The sequence below is a fragment of the Nomascus leucogenys genome, chromosome 23 (genome assembly GCF_006542625.1).
Source record: "Nomascus leucogenys isolate Asia chromosome 23, Asia_NLE_v1, whole genome shotgun sequence".
NCBI lineage: Eukaryota > Metazoa > Chordata > Mammalia > Primates > Hylobatidae > Nomascus > Nomascus leucogenys.
The window spans coordinates 32,230,488-32,242,482 of NC_044403.1; the positions used below are offsets into that span (position 1 = coordinate 32,230,488).

The 11,995-nt window shown below is 49.8% G+C and overlaps 1 protein-coding gene across 3 annotated transcripts in view; it reads right to left on the reverse strand.

The window, feature by feature from the left end:
- Window positions 1-11,359, reverse strand: part of B4GALNT3 (beta-1,4-N-acetyl-galactosaminyltransferase 3) — a 101,037-nt gene extending 89,678 nt beyond the window's left edge. For all 3 annotated transcript variants that reach the window (XR_004028356.1, XM_030805010.1, XM_030805009.1), the window contains exon 1: window positions 11,004-11,359. Coding sequence is in view for 2 of the 3 variants with exons in the window: in XM_030805010.1 (XP_030660870.1) it covers window positions 11,004-11,172 (169 nt within the window). In the remaining variant the exon portion in view is untranslated. The remainder of the gene's footprint in view (window positions 1-11,003) is intronic.
- Between the last annotated feature and the right edge of the window lie 636 nt (window positions 11,360-11,995).

Below are 11,995 nucleotides of genomic sequence, written 5' to 3' on the forward strand. Positions count from 1 at the left end.
GCAGCCAAATATGAAGATGTAAAAATCAGAGCAGTAAGCAGATGCTAACATATTGGCAGCCTCTTTAACCGATTTTAGATAATTAACTCTTGCAACCAACAATTTTAGATAATTAAATAAATTTGTTTAAAATTTTTAAATGCAGACGAATGATGTAGTTTCTTTCTTTCTTTCTTTATTATTATTTTGAGACAGAGTCTTGCTCTGTTGCCCAGGCTGTAGTGCAATGGCATAATCTTGGCTCACTGCAACCTCTGCCTCCCAGGTTCAAGCAATTCTCCTGCCTCAGCCTCCCAAGTAGCTGAGATTACAGGCATGTAATCTCATGCCCTGCTAATTTTTGTATTTTTACTAGAGACGGGGTTTCACCATGTTGGCCAGGCTGGTCTTGAACTCATGACCTCAGGTGATCCACCTGCCTCGGCCTCCCAAAGTGCTAGGATTTCAGGCATGAGCCACCATGTCCAGCCTATTTATTTATTTATTTAGTGAGACAGAGTCTCACTCTGTCACCCAGGTTGGAGTGCAGCGGCACAAAATCAGCTCACTGAATCCTCTGCCTCCTGGGTTCAAGCGATTCTCCAGCCTCAGCCTCCCGAGTAGCTTGGATTACAGGCATGCGCCACCATGTCCAGCTAATTTTTGTACTTTTAGTAGAGACAGGGTTTTGCCGTGTTGGCCAGGCTGGTCTCGAACTACTGACCTCGAACTCTGCCCGCCTTGGCCTCCCAAAGTGCTGTGATTACAGGCATGAGCCACCTCACCCAGCCACACTGTAGTGTTTAAAAACCCAACAAATTTGAAATAGAACAAAACAAAACTTACAGATATGAAAAATACAGTCACTACACTGGGTGTTGTGGCTCAGGCCTGTAATCCCAGCACTTTGGGAGGCTGAGGCGGGCACATCACTTGAGGTCAGGAGTTCAAGACCAGCCTGACCAACATGGCGAAACCTAAAAATACAAAAATTAGCTGGGCATGGTGACACATGCCTGTGATCCCAGCTACTCGGGAGATTGAAGCAAGAGAATGACTTGAACCCAGGGGATGTAGGTTAGAGTGAGCCGAGATTGCGCCACTGTACTTCAGCCTGGGTGACAGAGCGAGACTCCATCTCAAAACAAAACAAAAAACACAGTCACTAAAATGAAAAAATGGGGTAGAGGTCTCTCCCTCCATTTCGTTCCCTCATTTCTCTACCCATTTTCTGTGCCTGTGCAATGTCCCCTGCCTTCTGCTATCGGAAGTCATTCACCTGGGATGTGCTTCCCATCCCTTTCCCAGGCCCTCTACTCAGCTGAAATGGAAAGAAAGGAGACCCAGGACAGACAGTACGTATTACGCTGTGTGCTTGGTCCATGAGGGAATCCTCCACGTCCTCACTCCTCCTGCCCACCTTTGCTAAGAGGTGCTGGTGAGCGGTCGGGACCAGCTGGCTGGTGAGGGAGGTGTGCATGAGCACACGCTGCACACATTCGTTTGAACCTGGGCTTGGCAGGCTGGGTGGAAAGGAGTGATCAGAGCACTTGTAAGAAGATCTGAGCAGGGAGGCCTTTAAGCTTTTAGGCAACTGCTTGTACAGAGACTATGTTGTCAGAGATGACCTTGGAGGCCAAAGCAGTCAGAACTATTGGGAGAGCTGCCACCTCTCGGTTCAGGCGACTGAGCCTTGAAAGACCAGGGCCAGAATGTCAAAGATATTCCTTTCTGACCGTCCCTTTCACCCCTTAGTGACATGGGCAAGTTCCAAATCTACTCCTGCAAGGAAGCATCTCACTCCAAAGATTACGGAACTGAAGCCCTCGAAAGGACAGGAAATTAGTTACAGGTAAACTGATTTCCTGTAAACAGGAAGCCAGGAAAATCAGTTACAAAGCTAGGATGTACACTGGCCACGCACGGTGTACATAACTGGCCACGCACAGTGGCTCATACCTGTAATCTCAGCACTTTGGGAGGCTGAGGTGGGAGGATCCCTTGAGCCTAGGAGTTCGGGACCAGCCTGAGCAACACGGTGAGACCCCATCTCTAAAAAAATTTTTTTAAAATAAATAATGAGATAACTGCCAGGTGTTCCTGCCTTTTAGTCCCAGAAATCTCAGTGTGTACACACGGGTATGCAGCAGTGAGAGGCTATCGCTTCCCAATTGCGGTGCTTCTGTGCCCTGGTACAGCCCCCCAGATAGCTCTCATTCTCAGCAAAATCCTTGACTCCTAACCTGGCCCCCACCCCTAATATAAATCTTTGCCTTGGATGGAAAGATGCAGGCATTGCTGGACATAATGGAGTAAAAAAGTGATTGAAGAATGTGTATTTGGTGGCAAGTGCTGGATATGGATGGCACAATGATGCTGGGGTACTGGACACAGCTGTGTCATGGGCTGAGAAGTTTAAGAAGCACTGGAAAAAGGGCCAGTTGAGGAATGTGTCTATTTGCCCCCTCCTGCCCAGCCATTCTCTAATTCCTATCAGACTGAGAGGGAAGAGATGGGAACCAATATTCACTGAGCTCCTCATATGTACTAGGCGCACTAAATCTCATGTAGTCATAAGGAAAGCCCTACAGAACAGCATTATAGCTCCACTATCCAGACAAGGCTCCTGAGACTTAGAAAGGAGTAAGTGCCTTCTACAAGGTCTCACAATGGGTGAGTCACGGAGCTTGAACTTGAACCTTGCCCTGTCTTCAAGCTCCACAGTTTTTCCAGGAATTATCAATGCTTTTCAGTCCACTCAGTCTGCCACAAAAAGGAAATGCTCCATAAACATTGTGCTTTAAGTTTAGAATGAATCACTTCTGCAGCCATTCAAGGTTTGCAAAATAAATAAAAATTGCAAAATACACAACACTCAATTTCCTGAGCATTTATACATAAAATCCTTGGTCGGCCTGGAATGTCATTTCTCTATTTCCACTCCCACCTCTCTCTATTCTCTTCCATTTGTGGGCCCTCTTCCTGGGTCGTGTGGCCACAAAGCAGAATGTTAGCTGTGCAGAGTGAGACACACACATGGCCTCTGCTAGGCACCACAAGAATACAGTTTCAAAGAAGAAATGGGTGGAAGAGACGGACAAAGTCTATTTCCTGGGCAGGGATTCTCAGCTGCTAACACAGGGGCTAGGTCTCTAAATTAGTTTGTGACTTTATGCATCCAAAAGCCACAGGCTGGCAGCAGCCACAGATCTTCACGTTGAAGTGTCCTCGCTGGTGTGAGGAGCTTCCTCCCAGACCTTTGCAGGGATGGCTGCCCACATGACATGACAGGTTTCTGGCCTTCCCGGCCAGTCTCTCAGCTGTTCTCTCGGTAGTGTCAAGGATGCCTCCAATTTTAATGAATTTGCCTTGTATGGTGTCACTGTTTTCAACAAAAGTGGCTCAGTCCCCAATATCTGTCAGTAAAGTCTAAGCTTCTGGTAGTCTTCTTCTATGGAAAGATGTAGTAAGTTATTTGTGGATGTGATTCAACTTTTCAGTACCTAAATAAAGACCCCAAAAAGGTCAGGGCAACACTTTTTTGGCTTTTTAAGTTTTTAAATCCAGACTTTTTGTCTAAGGCATCCTGGAATCCAACATCTGCTTATCACTACTTATTACACTTCATTTTTCCCACAAGGTCTAGGTCAGAGTGGCGACATTTTAGGTGATTGTTCATTTCTTCTTCATATTTGTATGTATACCATAGCACTTTTGTTGATTTATTTTATGCCTTGATTTGGCCCAGGAAAAACTAAAGTAGTTTACAATGACCATAGAATATAAGATGACATAAACTGGAAGTAGTTGGTTGTGGGGGTGGGGAGATAAAATAAAGGTACAGTCATAAAATTAGTAGAAAAATACAGATCATAAAATCCTTTACACTTTTCTCCAGGTGAAGAAAAAACTGAATCCTAAAGCTTCCTAGTAACCAACACGAAGGGAGAAATTAGAGCGATTATGCAACTTACATGACCAATAAAAATTAAACCACTCAAGAGAAGCACAGCTATTTCTAAGACCCAGACCAGAAGAAACATGTTTAGAGAGTTCTCATATATGGATGAGCAGCAGTTCTCAATTCCACCCTGGCAGAGTGCTACGTAGCCTTCCTGGAGAACTTCAGGGGCTACGCAGCCTCCCTGGAGAACTTCACGGGCTACGCAGCCTCCCTGGAGAACTTAACGGGCTACGCAGCCTCCCTGGAGAACTTCACGGGCTACGTAGCCTCCCTGGAGAACTTCAGGGGCTATGTATCCTACGGCCTTTAGGCCCCTGGTCTTCCTTGGCCTTAGGTTATTTTATTAGTGATGCTGTGGTGCCTAAAGGCAAAAAAGTACTTTCACAGGGGTTAATGTGGTCCAGATACACAGCTGTTATCTAGTATAATGAGCATGGATTATTTTTATCCTTATTTTATTTTGTTTATTTATTTAAGACACAGTCTTGCTGTCACCCAGGCTGGAGTGCAGTGGCGCAATCTTGGCTCACTGCAACCTCTGCTTCCCAGGTTCAAGCGATTCTTGTGCCTCAGCCTCCCGAGTAGCTGGGACTACAGGCGCACACCACCATACCCAGCTAATTTTTGTAGTTGTAGTAGAGATGGGCTTTCACCATGTTGGCCAGGCTGGTCTCAAACTCCTGACCTCAAGTGATCTGCCCACCTTGGCCTCCCAAAGTGTCGGGATTACAGGTGTGAGCCACCGCGCCTGGCTGCATTATTTTTGTAATCATAAAGAATACCATTTTAAAATGAGACCGAGCACAGTGGCTCACTCCTGTAATTGAACCCAGGAGTTCAAGGCTAGAATAAGCTAAGATCACACCACTGCACTCCGGCTTGAGAGACAGAGTAATATTCAGTCTCAAAAAATACTTTCATTAATTTAATTTAAAAAATTGTTAATAAAAAAAGAACCACAATCTGTATTATTCCACTTATATAAAATATTAAAATATGCTAAATTAATCTATGCTGATGGTAGTGATTCATAGCACCCTTCCACCCCCATGGGGGTACTGGGGTGCTGGTAATATTCTGTTTCTTCATCATGGTGCTTATAACACAGGTATTTTCAGTTTGTGAAAACTGCTCATCAAGCTTTCTGTACATATACTTGAACAAAAAGAGGGGCCACAGGGACGATTTGCATGTTTATTTTCTTAAAAGTTGGTCAGTATCAGGCCTTTTGTAGTTATGAAATAAAGAACATATTGAATATAAAAATAGATTATATACTAAAATATTACAAGAATACAAAGAATATTCCTTTTTGCTTATCCAATGGATACTTCTAACATTCAAAGTAGCACTTGTTAACCTGAGTCTGTAAAAATTTAAAGATCTGTCACACTTTGCTCAGAATATATAACACATGCAGCCCAGTGCCCTTTAGAGCCACTATCCAACTATTCTCACCTCTTCCACTTGCATTTTTGTATATTGGTTAACATATAAATCTATTAATTAGGTGAATCACAAGGTCAAAGAATTGTCTGAAAACTCCAAATGTCTGGTTGGACTAGTTGAGACCACATAATCTTTACATATAACGAAAAGTGCTTGTGGAAAATAAAAGTGTAGTTTTTGAGACTGGGGAACGCTGTAGAGGAGAACTAGACAGCGAGTGGCCAACTCCAAGAACAGCCTCTAGGACCCCTTCCAAAGCAAACTGCGATGTCGGCTGCTCTGCTCTGCTCTGCTCCATCGAGCCCAGCACTAGAGGGCAAAGCCCAGGCTCCACGGCCTGGAAAATTACTGCAGTGTACTCACCGGCCTCTCCAGAAGCCAGCACGGAAGCACTTTCAGAAGACCTTGTGCTACAAAGCAGTTATAACCACGCACAGCGTCTGAACAACTCCCAGGACAGGGAGTGGCAGGCAGCCCCAGCTCCATCAAGCAGGGGAATGGGACCTCAACTTGAGGGTCCCTGGGTAGTAGGCAGGGTAAAGATGGCAGATGTGTTGCTGAGGTTCCGCCGGCCACATCAGCACAGGGACTGAGAGACCAGGGAAAGGAGAGACACTAAATATGGGTAAGGTCGCCTATCGTTAAAAACTGCATTCCTCGTATAGGCAATGCCCAAAGAAAACACGCTTATGATTAAAAAAAAAAAAACCATTGATGTCTTATCGCTTACCTTCTGTATTTGTATTCAAAGGCTCTTGTTGTGTATATGTATTATGGTACAGGGAACAAGAATTCCTAGGTTCTATTCTTGGATCAGTCCCTGATAAACACAGTATCTGCCAGTGGAAAATATCAGGTGCTTGGAAATTCAGAGCTGACACATTCATAACCAGAAGGTACTTATCTGAGTGCCTAGTATGTGCCCAGAATTGAATGTTGATTTGAAGACACACATAGTAGCCTGGTGACTGGAATATCAGCATAAAGAGAGGTAAACAGGACACGTGAAAACGAGCTAGAGGTTCCCTGGGACAGAGAGGCACACCAGCCAGAGCTGCATGACACACAGTCCCTGCCCACAGGAGCACACAAGGCAGTTGTGCTTGCTGCTTCACTGGGTTTCAACTCCACGCCACACTATCCCTCCTCTGCCCACACATCTGTCTCATTTGCTTCTCCCTCTCTCCCTGCCTGCGTCTCAGATTACTGCTCTGCCCTGCATTACCTCTGTTACTGGAGGGTTTGTATCCTTTCCAAATCAGAATGGCTGTGGTGGCCAGAGCTGCAGTGACTGCCTCACACAGTGGGTGTGCCTCCCTCAGCCCACGCAAGTCAGCCAGAAGTCACAAGGGCCAACCACAGAGATGTGGTACAGATAGAGGCAAGGCAGAGAAAGCCAATGGCTTCCTGAGCTTCAGAATACTTTGGGATCTAGCAAGTAATCCTGGCACTTAAATGAGAGATCTAAAAGAAGCCAGTGCATGCCATCCTTCTGTCTTGGATTTGCGCCCAAATGTCATCCCTTGGCTCTGAGATATTTCATCTCTAGAAACCATTTTTTTTAGGTAGCGTCTCGCTCTGTCACTCAGGCTGGAGTGTAGTGGTGCAATCTCAGCTCACTGCAACCTCTGCCTCCTGAGTTAAGCAATTCTCCTGCCTCAGCCTCCCCAGTAGCTGGGATTACAGGTGTGCACCACCACGCCTGGGTATTTTTTTTTATCTTGTTTAGTAGAGATGGGGTTTTGCCATGTTGGCCAGGCTGGTCTCGAACTCCTAACCTCAAATGATCCGCCTGCCTCAGCCTCCCAAAGTGCTGGGATTACAGGCATGAGCCACCACCCCTGGCCTCTAGTCCAGAACTCTGCTTTCAGATAGAATCTTTGCTGATCCAATATGAACAAATGGGTATATAACTTGTTAAAACCTGCCTAATCGGGGAATCTTTAACTCCCAATAACAATTTGTTCCCAGGGCTGCTTTTCAGCCAGTACATACCAGGATAGTCGTATCACTTATTAAAACACTGAACTCCTTATGCATGTGTTAGTACAGTGCCTGCCGAGGCCCTCTGAGTGTCCCACTGCCACCTGGACCCCTCCCCAGGGCAGCTTCATGACCCAGCAGCTAAAGAGTTAACGTTGGGCTCAACAAGAGGACTCGTCAGGACCCTGTTCCAGAACCACCATGCCACACCGAAAGTATTGTTACCCTTACCCGTCCCATTCTACAGTGCTGCCGTATTCTAAAACTTTCAACTGCTTTCTGCCAGCTACTGAATAAATGCCACTCTTTCTGGTTTTTATTCAGCCTTCCACATACAGCATCATCCTCTATTCTCCTTATACCCTCTGTTTCACCAAACTCAGCTGCTCAATATCCTCAAACACAAACCTTCCCTGACTCTTCGTCTTTGTTGACGTTACTCTTTCTGTCTGGAATAGCCTTTCTGTATCCACCAAAATCTTACCAACTCTTCAAAATGTCCCAAAATGTCACCATTTCCATGAAATATTAGTTGGGAGAGCTGTGCTCCCATTTCAAGAGGTGTCACAGAAACATATGGGTCCTATGTTTGCAAAACTTAATGACTGCTTTATATTAGAACTATTTTGATATAGGCACCTTAGCTTTCCTCCTAAATAAAGCTGTAGATGCTAGAAACCACACCCCGGTCATCACACATACATGGCCTGGCACAATGCCTGGCTCGACGTATGTGCTAAGTAAATATCCGTGTAAATGAATGCGTGAACAGTCCTAATTATTTTGTCCATTTTCTATCTGTTAAGGATTTTGGTTGTTTTTCTCTGAAGCCACTCCAGTTGTGGTTGTATCTCCTTCTGCATATGGAACCAAATTGCACATCATCCACATCTTAAACTACTGGGTTATTTCATGAAGATAAAGAAGGAAGTGTGCTCCCCTGTCATTACTGGTAACCCTGGAGTTTGTGACTGCCATCTCTCCACACTCTTCTTCCAGCACCAGATCCAACTCAGGGACAGGCAAATGAAAGGTTCCTGGTAATGGGGGCTGGCCTTACAGATGACAGGGAGCTGGTGGGTGGTGGAGTGAGTTGGCAGGGATTGCTACAGAGGGGAGGCAGGGTGGCTTGCTGGAAAGCAGAGCCAACAAGCTGGTTCTGGTTGCTGTGGTTGAGGCCAGGGGTACAGGCCTGGGAGGTGCAGTTTTACTACCCTGGTTCCTGTTGGTATCCAAGAGTGTGGAGGTGGGAATGCTAGCAACCCCCTTCCCACCTCTCCTTTCCTAATGCCTCCTCCCCGGCTCTCCCTCCAGAGGAATAGCTGTGAGCTGAGAATGAAACCTATAGGAAAAGAGGGAACTTTGATGCAAGATGTCTGGGCTTCTTCACAACAAAAAGGATGGGAGACAAGGAGGCAGAAACCACAGCTCCTGTCTAAATCTCATTCCACAAGGAAGTCGAGAGTAGAACATAACAGGACAGCCCAGGACAAAAAGACACCCTGCACAACAGATGAATTTCGGGGTTCTAAGAGGAGAGAGGAAACAAGGTGTATCAGTGTACGAGCTCAGCCTCCTGTTAAAAACCATAAGGAAACAGTCAATTCTGGAACAGAAGGCTGGGAAGAGTTTTCTGGATAATTGGTTTGGAAAAGAAAATAAAAAATAAGGAAACCCAGTCAGAGAGTTAAGACTCATCTGGGAGGGGAACCCAACAGACTCAAGAATTGATGGCTCAGAATGAGGCAGCCAATGGGAGACAGAGGCAGAGGTCCAGGGCCAGAGTGTCAGATTATGACTGTGGCAAACTAGATCCAGGTTTGAGGAAAAAAACACACCTGAGGTAAAAGAAAAGTGAGGAGAGGGAGAAAGGGAGGTTACTGATTCCAAGGTCACAAAGCAACTGCCTTTCTCTCTGTTTTTAATTTGTGCACAAGATCCCACTGCTTAAACAAAATGATGGCTACACTGGGAAGAGGTGTCGCCTCCCAGGCTCCCACCCACGCACACTCCAAAGGAGCTCATCCATTTGGGCCTGAGTGGCCATGGCGGGGGAGAACAGATTCACTCTCTGTCTTTCAGAAGGAAGAACAAGGCCCAGAGGAGGGAAGAATTCACTATGGGCAGGCAGATTTTGGTCATCAGAGGAAAGGGCTCTTCTGCATGGAGCCGTGGCCCCGGGGTGGAAGCTATGGCTGCCTGGTGGTGTGCTGAGCTCTCTGGCCCTGGAAATTCGTGCGTGCAGATCAGTCTTAGTATCCAGACTGAAAGACACCTGGGAGATCATTTAGACCAAAGTCCTCATTTTCACCTGAGAAGCTGTCCTTTTTCCCTTGATTCCCCCGCTAGTTAGTGGCAGAGCCAGTCTCCTCTAACTCACAGCCGAGATTATTTCCACCACCACAGAAAGGTTAGGCCATAAATATACATTTCCAACCTGAACCAGCTCAGCGACTGTCCCTAGCAATTCTCTCTCTTTGGTCACAAGAGAAGGCACAGCACCACACCCAGCCCTGGGTAGAGAAGCCGACACAGCTATAGGACAGAGTCACAGTACCTTCTCAGCAACCTGCTCGGCCACTCTGTCGAGTCTCCCCAAAGCGGGAGGGAAGTGAAGGCGTGGGAGGCCATGTGCCAGAACTTGAAGCTCGGCTCCCCGGGCTGGGGTTGGGCACCTGGTAGTAACGGCAGTTTCTCCATTTCTTTTCCCAACTATTGCAGGATCTTTTACAGTCCCTGTCACTGTCAGTTTTACTTTGTTAGGCCCATCCATAGCACGTTGAAAACCACCTCGCACAGCCATATCTATTGATGTAAGAAGGCAAAGAGACCATGCTCTCCTGCTTTCCTAGGAGGAAACTGAGGCACGGAAATATTAAGTGGCTTTGGCTAAGTTAAAAACAGAAGTAGGAATCTACCTGCTGCCCGGTCCCCTGTGCTGTCCATCATCTCCTTAAACTGGGGAGTTTGGTAGATTGCGCAGAGTTCAGAAAAGTAGCAGAAGGGGCGGGCGGCCAGAACAGGAGAGAGAGGGCGCAGCGAGGAGGTGGGAGATTCAAAGGAACCGAGGACGGGGGCTGGGAGAGGAGTGACGTACGGGAAGCGGGGAGAGGGGACTCTCCGAGGTGGTAAAAAAGAACCCCCTAAAAGATGCAGCAGGAGAGGAAACTTAGTGAGCCAAAGAGAAGGCGGTGGGCAAAGTTTGGGCTGCGCGGACTGGAGCGCGCGCCTGGGCGTGGACGGCCGAGGGCATCCCGCACCCGAACCCCAGCTCGCGCGTGGACCCCACGGACCTCCTCCCAGGGAACCGCAAGCCCAGAGCGGCTGGAGGGGCCCGGTCTCCGCCAGCGTCTCGGCGGGGCGGGCGGGGAGCCTCTCTCCCGGTCGCCCTCCGAGGGGAGACGCGAGGAGCCCCGAGGATGCCCCGGACCCACATGGCCGGCGGGCAGGCCTCGGCTCGGGAATTGTGCGCTCGGCCCCGCGGCTTCCCCCGCCCGCAGCAATCCCCGAGTACGCGCGGGGCGACGCCGGGCACCTGAGGGAGAAACGGGTGGGGAACTGGGTCTGAGGATGGGACGAGAGGCGCCGCCCACCTCCGCGCCCTTCGCCTCCCCTGGGCGCTACTTACTCCGGTTCAAGGGGTTCCCGCCGACCTGGGCCGACGCCACCAGTTCCAGATACAGAGTCCAGAGCCCCACGGACACCACGGCGAGCGCCAGCAGCAGCCGGAAGCGCCTCCGCAGCAGCTTCACCGGGCGCAGGAGCAGCGGGAGCCGCGCGGCCCGGGGGCTCCCCATGGCGCTGCGCCGAGGCGGCCGCCGCCAGCGCGGGCTCCAACCCCCCGAGCCGCCGCCCCCTGGCCGGGCCCCGCGCCCAGGGCGCCCCGCGTCCCGGCCCAGCGTCTCAGGGCTGCGCCGAGGCCGCCTCCCCCGGCCGCTCTCCGGCGGGGCGCGGGCTCATGCTCCGGGCGCGAGGGGTCTCCGGGCTGCGCGGGCGCCCGGCAGGTCTCTCTGGGAGCGGAGCCCGGCTCCTCCTCCGCGCGTGTGTTCCGCGCCGGGCTCTCCTCCCCGCGCCTCTCCCGTCGCAGGCTCGCCGCCCGCCCTCCCTGCGCGCCCGCCCTCACTCGCTGCCCAGAAGGAGGCTTCCCCGGCGCCCGCCCGCCCGCCTCTGCCCGCGCCTCCGCCAGCCCCGGATCCGGCTCCCGGCTCTGGGCGCTCCTGCTCGCGGCACCTGGCCCGCCCCCGCCCGGCCCCGGCCCCGCCCCGGGCACAGGTGGGCTCCGCCCCCGAGAAGCCAGGGACGCGAAGAGGCCATTCCGGCTTCCCCAGGGGAGCGAGAGGTGGGGCCGGAGAACTGGTGCCTGGTGCCTCCGCCGACTGGGAACGGGTGGGATGAGGAGGGGGCGAGTGATGATCCGGACTCTGGGTGACCGAGGGAAACCGAGTCACCACCCGGGCGCCTGACGGTGTGGTTTTAAGCAGAAGCGAAGTAGAGGCTGGTTGATGCCCAAGGCTTTAGCCTCAGAGCCCTTTGTCGCCAAGAGCAACGACCCGACTCCCTGCTTGACGAAACCGGTAGGCGTAAAATATCACAGGAGCCACTGGACACTTAGACAGGGCT